The sequence below is a fragment of the Salvelinus namaycush genome, chromosome 18, assembly GCF_016432855.1.
Source record: "Salvelinus namaycush isolate Seneca chromosome 18, SaNama_1.0, whole genome shotgun sequence".
NCBI lineage: Eukaryota > Metazoa > Chordata > Actinopteri > Salmoniformes > Salmonidae > Salvelinus > Salvelinus namaycush.
Genome location: NC_052324.1, coordinates 16,425,656 through 16,440,824, shown reverse-complemented (window position 1 = coordinate 16,440,824; position 15,169 = coordinate 16,425,656). Strand labels below are relative to the sequence as shown.

The window sequence follows — 15,169 nt, the reverse complement described above, 5'->3', positions numbered from 1 at the left end:
GCCAGGCAGTATATCCCTGCTCTGACTCATCCATTCCTCTGTCTCAGCAGGGGCCACAGTGGACTAGACTCAAGTGTTTCCCTCGCAGTTGTCTGCTCTTATGCAACTGAGGGGACTGCCTGAAGCTACATGAAAAGGCTCCATGTGATCTGTATGTTTGGTTACACATTCCTCAAGCTTTAGCGAGTCTGTGAGATGTGTTGAGTTTACTATCAGCACCCAGGTGTGGCATCCCCAGGCGCTTGGCTTGAGGAATGTTTTCATGGGCAAATCTAGGGCCTTTTCACAATTTGAGATTTTCTCACCTCCGTCCTCCCTGGCCTTCTTTTCGAGGAGAGGCGGCGAGTAGAGGGAAAGTGGATGAAAATGCACTTGTATAAATTAGACTGGTCACAAACGTGCTTCATCGCCAAATGAAGGCTATCGAGGAGGGGAGGACCGTCTTCCAGTTACCTATTAACGAATTGACAATTCTCAACAACTTATTGGTTTCTGGGTCACAGGGAAGAGGACAAACGTTTACCCCAATTAATTTGATGCTTTTGATGTCTGACTTTCAAATCTACGGTATATGTTTCTTGCAATAAATGCGCATACCATTGGAATAACTTATTTGTTAGTAAAAACAAACAGCCATGCTTTATGAACTTTCATTTAAAGCACTCAAATGAATTGAAAAATATTATGTTCTCATTTAAATGTATTTACAATATACAATGGGAAAAAGACTATGGTCTGCTGAAAAAACTTGCAGGGTATGAAAACAGTTCTTGGCTTGGTCATCATTCTGTGGTAACTTACAGTGCACCACTGGCCCTCTCCTCTCCCCCATCTTCTGTATCACTGGAACATGCCAGACTGGGCAGCATAGAGGTGCAACCATCACCTTGCTCACAGGACACGGCCCCAAAGAGGAGGGAGCGAACCTAAGGAACCAAAACACACGACTCGTCATTAATAGACAGCTGAGCAGACTATGAGCATGGGTGGAAAAAAACAGCAAATTGTGAAACAGTTTTCGCAATATGGTCTGGTGGTTCTTAGGCAAAAGAGCTTGAGATAAGAGGGCTGTGCAACCAGCCACACACCTTGCATACGTCACAATTCACCTTCACCCTGTGTCTTTCAGGTCAATCACACATCACATGGTTAAACATTATTGCAATCTAGGCACATTCCAGGTTGAACGTTAAAGCAAGGCCTTATCTGTACTTTGGAACTTACCAAAGTATGGTACCAGTCGGAGCCTGCCAAAATCCCAGAACACAGTGGCTTGAGGGCACAAACAGAAGTCAACCAAAGTTCACATTTTGTTCTAATTTACCTTGGAGGAAGGAGGAGTTGTGATGCCACGACCTCTGTGTGTGTAACGTGGTGTTCTGAGCCTATCAGAATCCTCTCCTGTCCTGGTGAACTCTCTCATGAGGGCTGCTCCACAGAACACTGGGCTTCCCTGGCTAGATGCTATCAGCTCGCCTGCAGAGGGAAACCCCTGGGCCTGGGGGGGACCGGCATCTGCCTCACACGGGCCCTCCGGAGGCTCCGCAACACCTCCACACCTGAGAGCATATAAGGACCATTACAGCAAGGCTGCCTTCAGGCATTTCCCTCCAGTGGTCTGCCTATAGTCGTTTTCCTATATAGCTTCATATTGAAAACAGATGCCTGTCAGTCTTAAATCAATATTAATTAACCACATTTGTGATAGTCAACAAACTAAAGCAATAGCATTGCTAACAGACATCTAGATATATATATAATAGAAGTTATATGAGATGCGCATGCCACGTTCTATTGGGAAAAGGTTGTTTTTAGATAACCGAGCAGTGTGAGTTTGAAAGAAGTCTGCTCTCATGAGCGCGTGTGTTACATGATATGTATGCCGCGTGAGTTACTGCAGCTGCACGTGCATCAGTGTGTGAGGGAGAGAGAGTGGAGGGGAGGGGCAGAGCTAGAGAGATGGCAGGGAGAGAAAGGGAGGAACATGGAGAGAGAGAAAAAAGGGAGCTGTTGTAAGAGTGACACTGCTGTTGGATGTTGGCTGTGCTCCAAGGTTGCATGCTAGGACAACCTAACTCTGTTCCGCCTGTTCTCCTGCACATGGCAGGCCAGCATAAACATGCTTTCCATAAACACCACTGACTGCACCACAGACAGAACCAGAATGAGCCTATAAAGAAGCGCCCCAGCAGGAGAGAGAATGGGAAGGACCTGGGTTTTAAATATCTTCACTTATCTTTGTCAAGGTCAGCATGAGAATAATGTGTGTGTTTGCCTGGGAGGTTATGGAACAGCGGGTTCAGTAACATAAGAATATAAACATAAATTGTACAAATACAACATTAACCTGTCATAACAAAGTCTGATGTGTTCTCAGTATTCCATGAAGGTATAAACATGACATTTACATTTTGGTCATTCGAACATACTGTATGAACGTTTCCTTGAAAAAGGAAGAAGCAGTGCAATGCAGTGACGTCATAAGTGACCCAGATGTGCCACAATCCGGCTGGGACTGGTGCAAACCCCACCTCAGGCGGCTCAGAGCAGACACTAAGAGAGAGATACATAGAGGCTGGGTGGGCCACACACTGAGTGACATCATCGCCACAGCAACGTAACAGGTTAGTGACTGTGGGGGAGGTAGGGATTACAGTCCGTCAGTCTGTCAGGCCTCTAACCCAGCCAGCACGGCCTTGCCCCAGATAGCCAACCTCTGTCACAGTGCTACTGCACTGTTCTGTAACACAACGCCCAATGAGGCACCAAAAAAAGCACATGCTGGCCAACTCCCGTAAGGAGGACATCACAGGTACAGCCAGCTCTAGGATTCTAGGAAAGGCTAGTTCAAATTTACTCTACTGTGACTGTCACATGATTGGGCAGGCGCTTTAAGGCTATCTAAGCGTGTTAACTTTTTTATTTGCTATTGAACGGAGAAACTGCTTCTCGCTACGACAAAATGTCCTGCATTTCTACACACCATGCCTCATAACAAGTGCTTCCCTGACTATTGAAATCATTTGGGCACTTCTACATACATTATTTGATATAGCGGTAGGGTTGCTATGGTGACTACATCATAGATGATGAAGATAGAAGCAGATTAAGGGCAGGATGTGATGCTGGCGATGTGGTGTATTACACAATGTTGGACCAAATACAGAACCCCCCTATCAGTGGTGGGGTAATAACTGTTTAACGAATGGTGACGGCTACCTTAGTGCAGCAGGAGCCTGGGCCTCTGTAGCCTGGGAGGGGGTCCTGCTCTCTGGGTTGACAAGAGTAGCCAACACCACACTGGCCTCCAGCACCATGTCATCTACACTGAAGGCCACCGGCCTGACAGACAGCAGAACACAACATCAGCATACCTAGAACCAGTGCCCTGAGATTTCTCCAACCTTGTGACCAGACCGGGAAAAACTCCAGGCCTAATTTAGGACCTAAGTAAAAGAGGTGATAGTCACTGGGTATAATCACAAGGACCAGGATACTTACTTTCCTGCGGCGCCAAAGTGAGCAGATACTGGTAGACCATGTGATTCAGCAAATGACAGCAATCCCTAGAGAAGAGGTTAATACATTAAACACATGCATGTTTGGAGTGACTGTTTAATCATTCACCACCAATTAAAATAATAGTTCACAATACTCTGGTACTCTGCTAGACAGCAATGTACATTAGATGACAGGGCACATATTACCAATGTTGCTGTGTACAGTCATGGCCAAAAGTTTTGAGAATGCCACAAATATTAATTTCCACAAAGTTTGCTATTTCAGTGTCTTTAGATATTTTTGTCAGATGTTACTATGGAATACTGAAGTATAATTACAAGTGTCAAAGGCTTTTATTGACAATTACATGAAGTTGATGCAAAGAGTCAATATTTACAGTGTTGACCCTTCTTTTTCAAGACCTCTGCAATCCGCCCTAGCATGCTGTCAATTAACTTCTGGGCCACATCCTGACTGATTGTCAGGTGTGTGCGTACTGGTAGCGAAGTCAGGTGCAGGAGAGCAGAGATTTGTGAACAGGCGCACACTTTATTGAGGCAAAAGTGCAAAACGCGCAAAACAGTCACAAGAATTATGTTTAACAATAAACATCTTCGTGAAATACCACGGAAAAAACAAACCAGTCTGGCGCGTCAACAACAAACACGTAACACAAACAATCTTACACAAAGACATGATGGGGAACAGAGGAATAAATACATGTAGATTGATTGGGGAATGAAAACCAGGTGTGTAGGGAACAAGACAAAACAAATGGATACATGAAAAATGGAGCGGCGATGGCTAGAAAGCCGGTGACGTCAACCGCCGAACGCCGCCCGAACAAGGAGAGGAGCCGACTTCGGCGGAAGTCGTGACACTGATGGCAGCCCATTCTTGCATAATCAATGCTTGGAGTTTGTCAGAATTTGTGGGTTTTTGTTTGTCCACCCGCCTCTTGAGGATAGACCACAAGTTCTCAATGGGATTAAGGTCTGGGGAGTTTCCTGGCCATGGACCCAAAATATTGATGTTTTGTTCCCCGAGCCACTTAGTTATCACTTTTGCCTTATCGTGGTGCTCCATCATGCTGGAAAAGGCATTGTTCGTCACCAAACTGTTCCTAGATGGTTGGGAGAAGTTGCTCTCGGAGGATGTGTTTGTACCATTCTTTATTCATGGCTGTGTTCTTAGGCAAAATTGTGAGTGAGCCCACTCCCTTGGCTGAGAAGCAACCCCACACATGAATGGTCTCAGGATGCTTTACTGTTGGCATGACACAGGACTGATGGTAGCGCTCACCTTGTCTTCTCCGGACAAGCTTTTTTCCGGATGCCCCAAACAATCGAAAAGGGGATTCATCAGAGAAAATGACTTTACCCCAGTCCTCAGCAGTCCAGTCCCTGTACCTTTTGCAGAATATCAGTCTGTCCCTGATGTTTTTCCTGGAGAGAAGTGGCTTCTTTGCTGCCCTTCTTGACACCAGGCCATCCTCCAAAAGTCTTCGCCTCACTGTGCGTGCAGATCCACTCACACCTGCCTGCTGCCATTCCTGAGCAAGCTCTGTACTGGTGGTGCCCCGATCCCGCAGCTGAATCAACTTTAGGAGACGGTCCTGGTGCTTGCTGGAATTTCTTGGGCGCCCTGAAGCTTTCTTCACAACAATTGAACCGCTCTCCTTGTAGTTCTTGATGATCCGATAAATGGTTGATTTAGGTGCAATCTTACTGGCAGCAATATCCTTGCCTGTGAAGCCTTTTTTGTGCAAAGCAATGATGATGGCACGTGTTTCCTTGCAGGAAACCATGGTTGACAGAGGAAGAACAATGATTCCAAGCACCACCCTCCTTTTGAAGCTTCCAGTCTGTTATTCGAACTCAATCAGCATGACAGAGTGATCTCCAGCCTTGTCCTCGTCAACACTCACACCTGTGTTAATGAGAGAATCACTGACATGATGTCAGCTGGTCCTTTTGTGGCAGGGCTGAAATGCAGTGGAAATGTTTTTTGGGGATTCAGTTCATTTGCATGGCAAAGAGGGACTTTGCAATTAATTGTATTTCATCTGATCACTCTTCATAACATTCTGTAGTATATGCAAATTGCCATCATACAAACTGAGGCAGCAGACTTTGTGAAAATTTATATTTGTATAATTCTCAAAACTTTTGGCCACGACTGTACACTAGCCATAACCTTTCAAGTTGTTGGGGTCAATCACAGTAAAAGGGGTAATCATGGGTTCAGTTGAATCGCTGTGTCCGATGCCCAGACACCAGAGCCTCTGTGTGTGTTCGACTAGCCCCTCTAACACACTGTGACAGGTAAGACTAGCAGCAATGTAGAGACTGGCTCACTGTCCAACTCAATCACAGGCTAGCATGAACACATAGCAGTCTATAGCTAGGCATAGCTTTACTGTGTAATGAGGGACTTCACAAAAGGGTACCCCCAACAACATTCCAGGACGTTAGGGTCGGGTCAAAGGATGTGGGTCTGAGCACAAATTGTGACACATTAGCTGTACTTTATAATAAATAACACACAAAAACATAGGATGCAAAATGGCTGCCTTTTTGGGGTCCCAATGTGATATATTTTGCTATTGAATCATGTTGATGTATATTTCTCCTCTGAGGACTTGGGTTTATTTGGAACATGGTATGAGAGTTAGGCAATCAATGCATGTGTTTTACTACTTATTACTGTCTGTTCACTAAAAATGTAGACATGTGCGGTGAAAAAAACATCATATTATAACTTGATTCATTAGGGTCATAAAACAAAATCCTGCCCAGGAGGGGAACGTTCCATTGAAAATGATAGGGTACAGAGTCTCCTGGACACTTGGGTTCAGTCCTGTAAATAAATGAATTAACCCATGGGTATGCAAGTACAGACAGTGACACCCTCCCATATTCACAAGCTCATGTGACAAAAAATAAGGTCCATCCCAAAATAACCCCCTTACCCTCAGCTCCTTCAGACAGAAGGTTATGTCTGAGTCAACTCCAACCTGGAAGTAGTCAAACTCACTGGGATCTAAAGACATCTCAGTATGCATGGCCTTCATTTGATCTGCACCCCGAAAAATCACGAGTTAGGCATAATATGTTACCGACTTTTTGTGGGTTGTTTTTTTCATACACCGTAGACAGTGCAACATCTCACCACTTTCATCTTCATAGTAGCTTTTCAGATTGACTCTCAGAGGAGACATGGACAGAGTGATCTCTTCCTGAGACACTGGGAAGTGCATCACCATGTCGCCTAGAAGTCTGGCCCCAAAATAATAATACAAATGTAATACAATTATAATAGATAGTACAAATGTAAATTACTAATGAAATAATCATCATATACTGTATACCCTGTAGTAATTCTTAGTCAGTCTCTGAATCACTCTTCAACAATGTCACGAGGAGATAGATTGGGATATGTTTAGGGGAGCTCACCTGGGCTGGGCCTTCAGGACATTGGGGCAGAGGTGAGAAGGAAACACTGCCTGCAGAGCTTCACTTTCCTGGAAACCCAGGTTGTGTGTTTTGGTGATACCTGTCACAATGAGTATGAGATGTTGGGACACAGCGCCATCTAGTATTGATACAATGCATTACAATCTGAGAAAGAATCCCCTTTGTTTCAAAATCATTATTGAACACCTACTGGAAGTTGCTCACCCACCCACACACACACATATAAAACAAGCTCTTATCTGAGAGCACTCTATTGGACTGTTCTCCTACCATGTCTGCAGTGAAACTGGAATATCACCCGGTTGTCTGGGAGATTGATGGATATTTGACAGCTATCCACATTACGCTCAATGGTAGCCAGGCACCGAAACAGCGGCAGCACTGACTAAAACCAAAACGATGTATATTAATACACAGCTATTACACTATCAGTACTATAAAGTCTCACCCATTGTAAAAGCAATGATGCTGGACTGTTCCATATGGGCCTGTGTGAGACATTTATCTGTCTTGAGATATTGGGGTCATATTCAGCAGATTCAGAACAGCTTGGCCATTACCTTCATGACCAACTTGCATTTGACAGTTCCACAGTCCTGGGCTGGTCCTGTGTCTGGGCTGTAGTGTTGGAAGAACAGTGGGGAGAAGAGGAAGCAGGCGTAGGCAGAATGGGCTGAGTTCACTGACCTCATTGCCAACTACAAGAGACCAGAGCAGGCAGATAATGATATGCATAATGGTTAGAACAGGACAATGTTATGTAGCTAACACTTTACATTGATAAAGCTTTGTAGACTAGACCATCATCAAATCAAACGTTATTTGTGTAGCACACTTCAAATGGACTGATGCTTACCCCTTTCATCATAGGATCCAACCATAATTCATCTCCTATGCGTGCCAGGGCATGAACAGCCTTCCCAAACACTGTCAGAAACAGAGTCAGAGATACTGTTTATGTAGATTAAATTGATCAAGCAATTATGTGTCAACATATTTAGCTATCTAAATCCTACATTTTAGCTATCTAGCTAAATCCCTTCAGAGAAAAATCCGCAGACTGAGGTAACGTTAGGATGTCAAAGCTAGCCAACTTTAGAGAATTAGCTAACTTTAGAGAGGTAACGTTAACTAGCTAGCTAACGTTTATACTATCCTGTTTGGCACATTTAGCTAGCTAGCTAAGTTAGCTAGATATGTACTTTAAAATGTGTTGCACATTTCTGTATCAATACGTTATAGTTAACGTTATCTATATTCCAAAAGTTAACATACCTTTAACACCGTTTCTTTCAATGACACACTTCATTTTGGCAGTCAAGTTCAAGTTCCACAATGTTTGATTTTGTGTTGATCACTAATTAGTGTCTGTCGGTGCAGTTGACGCGCAACAGCTACAAAACAGCAGCATGGAGATGATTTACTAATGAACCATATTGTGTAATATGCTAATCTATTACCATTATGATTAGTATGACTATAAGGGGTCATGTAATGTATATTAAGTTAAAATTCTAAAATCCTGAATGCATACAAAACTAGATAGCTGGTACAACAAATGACCATTCAAGAGAATATTTTTTTGCCAATATAATTTATTGTCAAGCAGTCACACTGTACTACAAACACATTGTTACATAATAATCTCACAGGCCTATTGCAGAAACCTTCCCAGCTGTCACTTATTTCTCTTCAGATGTTTCTGTATATTGTTTTGCCCCTGCTTTTTGGTGGGATTATATTTTACTTTTTTCAAATACTCAGCACATTATCAACTGCAAATTAAGAGGTAGAGTCAGCAAAATGACATTGCATGAGCAGCACCTGCAGATATTGACGAGCAAAATGAAAGACTGCTCTCACAGTCACACACAGTATCTGCGCATGTGCAAAGGTTCCCTTCATGCTCTTACAAGGTGGTAGCCACGGGACCAAAACAGTGAAGTTTAGACTCGCGATCCAACGCCCTTGTTGCAGAAATTGGCACGCTATGCTGTTTAATTTGTGCATCCACTTCATATTGCTGACTCTACCTTTAAGTTTTAAACCATTTATTATTAAAATGACCTGTAATCATATATAAATAATCAACAGACAATAAATGTACAGTATGTAATAATGGTTTATAAACTATTTAAAAATTCTTATAAGCAGTTTAATGGGAGACTCAAATAAATGTGTTACCAACAAGGAGAATGTGTTTTGAAATGATAAAAATTATACTATACTTCAATACATTGTCAGAATAATATAATGTGTGACTGACTTCATTATAATTATTTCAAATACAATCTTCTCACTCTGCACTGGGACTGTTGGTAATCTTTGGGAGGATAACTATAGAGTGCACTGTGGTGCCCTTCCTCTGTCCATATGGCTTGATCCTAGATCCAGAATCTCTCTCATTGTCCATCTTGAACGTGAGCCGATCTTTAAGCAGTGGGCCTCCAGTAGTATGTTTGGTTCCATCCAAAGAGCTATGACCTTGAGGGAAAACATTTAATCTAAGATGGGCAATAATTGGCCTATATTCAATTCTAAAGTAAATACAATTACAACCCACCTGATTTTATACACCGGTGCAGCACATTGAGATAGTGTTGCTTCATCAGTCGTCTCATGTGCTCGGTGCTGTAAACATTTGCAATACTGTAGAGATATCGTTTCTGTCCAGTTGTGAGGGTTGGATGCTGGAACATGATAACAATATTTTGTAGAACACTACATTTACATTCAGCAATATATTAATTCTGGTATATGGCAAATAACTTGCTGACATGTTACCTGTAGAAATGGTGCAGTCATCATGGACTTGGGGACGTGTATGGTTTTCACCTGCTGGTGGTCAGGAACCTTGAAATGTGCTGTCCTGTGCATCTCCACCCTGGTGTTTTGTTCCTTATACACATGCTCAGAGTCTGTCATACAGATAGGTGTATTAATGAGGCCTCTATCTGCATTAATCACACACTTTTTGATTGAGTAAAATGTTAATGCATATTAGTTCAATCACCAGTAATGTTAAATAGATTGATTCACCAAATTAACATTACACTAACATTTGGATAACCCCCCAAAAATACATTTTCCAAAATACCATTTGGAAAGATATGGACTCCTATACCCGACTGGCTTCTGTGGTGTCTATTGCATGCCACACGCAGGCTATTGCATTTCAGTTCTCTATCAACAGAGCAGCGTTTTACCTTGCATTTCCGACTCACAAAATAGCCTATAGTTTCAAACTAACAACGTAAACATGCAAACATACAATGCACAAGTTAACAACCAGTAGGCTATACATACAGTACATACCTATATATCTATGATGGTACATGTTATTTGACTCCGCAGATCTACAAACATGAAATAATAGAAACTTGATCTGAAATGTTTGCATTGAAAGCAATAAGAGCAAATCTCGAAAAACAAGTCCTCATTAAAAACAGATGTGTCTATAAATATAACGCACTCATTTCATTAACATTCATTACAGAAGCATACAATTAGTTCATTTTGCAAGCCTACCTTGTTGCTAAAACGCGACTACCACCGCGTTTTATCAGGCGATCTCCTTTTCTTATTTCCTCGACAAATGTAACCTGTTTTCTCATGATTTTGTTACTTTGTAACAAATCGATGAGGTCAATTTTAATATTGGTGGTTACAAGTATCAATCTTACATTGCCATGGTCGTGTGAACAGGAGAGGATGTCAGTCCATGGGGCGGATCCAGAGCAGACTACTGACAAGAGGTTATACAGAGCATTCGGAAAGTATTCAGACCCCGTGACTTTTTACACATTTTGTTAAGTTACAGCCTTACTAATGGTTTAAATGACACAGCGAAAACAAGTTTTTAGAAATGTTTTGCAAATGTATTAAAAATAAAAAACAGAAATACCTTATTCACATAAGTATTCAGACCCTTTGCTATGAGACTTGAAATTGAGCTCAGGTGCATCCTGTTTCCATTTATCATCCATCAAATCAAATCAAACTTTATTTGTCACATGCGCCGAATACAACAAGTGTAGACCTTACCGTCAAATGCTTACTTACAAGCCCTTAACCAACAGTGCAGTTCAAGAAGAGTTAAGAAAATATTTACCAAATAAATTAAAGTAAAAAATTATAAAAAGTGACACAATAACATAACAATAACGAGGCTATATATAAGGGTACTGTGGGGGTACAGGTTAGAGGTAATTTGTACATGTAGGTAGAGGTGAAGTGACTATGCATAGATAATAAACAGTGAGTAGCAGCAGTGTACAAAACAAATGGGGGTTGGGGGGGGGGGTTAATGTAATAGTCTGGTGGCCATTTGATTAATTGTTCAGCAGTCTTATGGCTTGGGGGTAGAAGCTGTTAAGGAGCCTTTTGGTCCTAGACTTGGCGCTCCGGTACCGCTTGCCGTGCGGTAGCAGAGAAACCCGCCTATGACTTGGATGACTGGCGTCTCTGACAATTTTATGGGCACCGCCTATTATATAGGTCCTGGATTGCAGGAAGCTTGGCCCTAGTGATGTACTGGGCTGTACGCACTACCCTCTGTAGCGCCTTATGGTCAGATGCCGAGCAGTTGCCATACCAGGCGGTGATGCAACTGGTCAGGATGCTCTCGATGGTGCAGCTGTAGAACTTTTTAAGGATCTGGGGACCCATGCCAAATCTTTTCAGTCTCCTGAGGGGGAAAACGTTTTGTCGTGCCCTCTTCACGACTGTCTTGGTGTGTTTGGACCATGATAGATCGTTGGTAATGTGGACACCAAGGAACTTGAAACTCTCAACCCGCTCCACTACAGCCCCGTTGATGTTAATGGGAGACTGTTCGGCCTGCCTTTTCCTGTAGTCCACGATCAGTTCCTTTGTCTTGCTCGCATTGAAGGAGAGGTTGTTGTCCTAGCACCACACTGCCATTTCTCTGACCTCCCTATAGGCTGTCTCATCATTGTCGGTGATCAGGCCTACCACTGTTGTGTCATCAGCAAACTTAATGATGGTGTTGGAGTCGTGTTTGGCCATGCAGTCGTGGGTGAACAGGGAGTACAGGAGGGGACTAAGTACACACCCCTGAGTGGCCCCAGTGTTGAGGATCAGCGTGGCAGACGTTTTGTTCCCTACCCTTACCACCTAGGGGCGGCTCGTCAGGAAGTCCAGGATCCAGTTGCAGAGGGAGATGTTTCTTCAACTTGATTGGAGTCCACCTGTGGTAAATTCAATTGATTGGGCATTATTTGGAAAGGCACACACCTGTCTATATAAGGTCCCACAGTTGAAAGTGCACGTTGGAGAAAAAACCAAGCCATGAGGTCGAAGGAGATGTCCGTAGAGCTCCAAGACAAGATTGTGTCGAGGCACAGATCTGGGGAAGGGTACAAAAACAATTCTGCAGCATTGAAGGTCCCCAAGAACACAGTGGCCTCCATCATTCTTAAATGGAAGAAGTTTGGAACCACCAAGACGTTTCCTAGAGTTGGCCTTCCGGGCCAAACTGAGCAATCGGGGGAAGGGCCTTGGTCAGGGAGGTGACCAAGAACCCGATAGTCACTCTGACAGAGCTTCAGAGTTCCTCTGTGGAGATGGGAGAACCATCCAGAAGGACAACCATCTCTGCAGCACTCCACCAGGCCTTTATGGTAGAGGCCTTTATCAATCAGGCCTTTATGGTAGTGGCCAGACGGAAGCCACTCCACAGTAAAAGGCACATGACAGCTGGTCTGGAGGAAACCTGGCACAATCCTGTCCATCCTGAAGCATGGTGGTGGCAGCATCATGCTGTGGAGATGTTTTTCAGAGGCAGGGACTGGGAGGCTAGTCAGGATCGAGGGAAAGATGAATGAAGCAAAGTACAGAGAGATCCTTGATGAAAACCTGCTCCAGAGAGCTCAGTACCTCAGACTGGGGTGAAGGTTCACCTTCCAACAGGACAACAACCATAAGCACACAGCCAAGACCAAGCAGGAGTGGCTTCGGGAAAAATTTCTGAATGTCCTTGAATGGCCCAGCCAGAGCCCGGACTTGAACCCGATCAAACATCTCTGGAAAGACCTGAAAATAGCTGTGCAGCGACGCTCCCCATCCAACATGACAAAGCGTGAGAGGATCTGGGAGATACTCCCCAAATACAGGTGTGCCAAGCTTGTAGCGGTCACACCCAAGAAGACTAGAGGCTGTAATCGCTGCCAAAGGGACTTTAGAAAGTACTGAGTAAAGGGTCTGAATACTTATGTAAATGTGATATTTCCATTTTTTATTTGTAATTCATTTTCAAAAAATTCTAAAAAACAGTTTTTGCTTTTTCATTATGGTTTATTGTGTGTAGATTGATGAGGGGAAAAAACGATTTTATCAATTTCATAATAAGGCTGTAATGTAACAAAATGTAGAAAAAGTCAAGGGGTCTGAATATTTTCAGAATGCACTGCATTGATAAAGTATTTAGACCCCTTGACTTTTTCCACATTTTGTTACATTACAGCCTTATTATAAAATTGACAATCGTTTGTTTTCCCTCATCAATCTACACACAATACCACAGATTTTTTTGCAATAAAAAAAAAAAGAACACTGAAATATCACATTTACATAAGTGCCAGGTTTCCTCCAGATGTGACGCTTGGCATTCAGGCCAAAATGTTCAATCTTGATTTCATCAGACCAGAGAATCTTGTTTCTTATGGTCCAAGAGTCCTTTAGGTGCCTTTTGGCAATCTTCAAGCGGCTGACATCAGTGGTGGAAAAAGTACCCAATTGTCATACTTGAGTAAAAGTATAGATACCTTAGTAGAAAATGACTCAAGTAAAAGAGAAAGTCACCTAGTAAAATACTACTTGAGTAAAGTCTAAAGGTATTTGGTTTGAAATATACTTATGTATCAAAAGTACATTTAATTGCTAAAATATACTTAAGTATCAAAAGTAAAAGTATAAATAATTTCAAATTCCTTATATTAAGCAAAGCAGACGGCACCATTTTCTTGTTTTTAAAATGTTCAGATAGCCAGGGTCACACTCCAACACTCAGACATTACTACAGATAGCCAGGAGCACACTCCAACACTCAGACATTACTACAGATAGCCAGGGTCACACTCCAACACTCAGACATTACTTACAAAAGATGCATTTGTGTTTAGTGAGTCCACCAGAACATAGGCTGTAGGGATGACCACGTGTTCTCTTGATAAGTGCACGAATTTCACAATTTTCAGGGAAAATGTATGGAGTAAAAAGTACAATATTTTCTTTAGGAATGCAGTGAAGTAAAAGTTGAGAAAAATATAAATAGTAAAGTACAAATACCCCAAAAATGACTTTTTACTTAAGTACTTTACACCATTGGCTGTCATGTGCCTTTTACTGAAGAGTGGCTTCCATCTGGCCACTCGACCATAAAAGGCCTGATTGTTAGAGTGCTGCAGAGCTGGTTGTTCTTCTGAAAGGTTTTCACATCTCCACAGAGGAACTCCAGAGCTCTTTCAGAGTGACCATCGGGTTCTTGGTCACCTCCCTGACCAAGGCCCTTCTCCCCTGATTGCTCAGTTTGGCCGGGCGGCCAGCTCTAGGAAGTCTTGGTGGTTACAAACTTCTTCCATTTAAGAATGATGGGGGCCACGGTTCTTGGGGACTTTCAATGCTGCAGAAATGTTTTGGTACCCTTCCCCAGATCTGTGCCACGACACAATCCTGTCTCGGAGCTCTACGGACAATTCCTTCAACCTCATGGGTTGGTTTTTGCTCTGACGTGCACTATCACGTGTGGGACCTTATATAGACAGGTGTGTTTGCCTTTCCAAATCATGTCCAATCAATTTATCACAGTGGACGCAAATCAAGTTGTAGAAATATCTCAAAGACGACCAATGGAAACAGGATGCACCTGATCTACATTGAGTCTCATAGCAAAGGGTCTGAATACTTATGTAAATAAGGTATTTGTTTATTTTGTATAAATTTGCAAAGATTTCTAAAAACCTGTTTTCGCTTTGTCATTATGGGCAGATTGTGTAGATTGAGGGGAAAAAAAGATTTAATACATTTTAGAATAAGGCTATAACGTACCAAATGTGGAAAAAGTCAAGGGGTCTGAATACTTTCCGAATGCACCTTAAGAAATGGGTAAATTTACTTCTCTTCCCATCCGATTAGACCAACACTAGATAAATAAAACAGAAATACAAAAAGTA

At 42.6% G+C, this 15,169-nt stretch overlaps 2 protein-coding genes across 2 annotated transcripts; both read right to left on the bottom strand.

The window, feature by feature from the left end:
* Window positions 1–3,215: 3,215 nt before the first annotated feature.
* rad9b (RAD9 checkpoint clamp component B) lies at window positions 3,216–8,286 on the bottom strand. The gene is made up of 9 exons (XM_039013934.1): window positions 8,253–8,286; window positions 7,834–7,904; window positions 7,538–7,675; window positions 7,248–7,362; window positions 6,957–7,056; window positions 6,673–6,779; window positions 6,473–6,579; window positions 3,502–3,566; window positions 3,216–3,342 (listed from the first exon to the last, which is right to left on the bottom strand). The coding sequence occupies exons 1-9, from the start codon at window positions 8,284–8,286 to the stop codon at window positions 3,216–3,218; spliced, it is 864 nt and encodes a 287-aa protein (XP_038869862.1).
* Window positions 8,287–8,563: 277 nt separating this feature from the next.
* LOC120062714 lies at window positions 8,564–9,889 on the bottom strand. The gene is made up of 3 exons (XM_039012774.1): window positions 9,762–9,889; window positions 9,541–9,667; window positions 8,564–9,461 (listed from the first exon to the last, which is right to left on the bottom strand). Exons 1-3 carry the CDS (start codon window positions 9,852–9,854, stop codon window positions 9,274–9,276), a joined length of 408 nt encoding a protein of 135 aa, XP_038868702.1. The 5' UTR covers window positions 9,855–9,889; the 3' UTR covers window positions 8,564–9,273.
* Window positions 9,890–15,169: the final 5,280 nt, after the last annotated feature.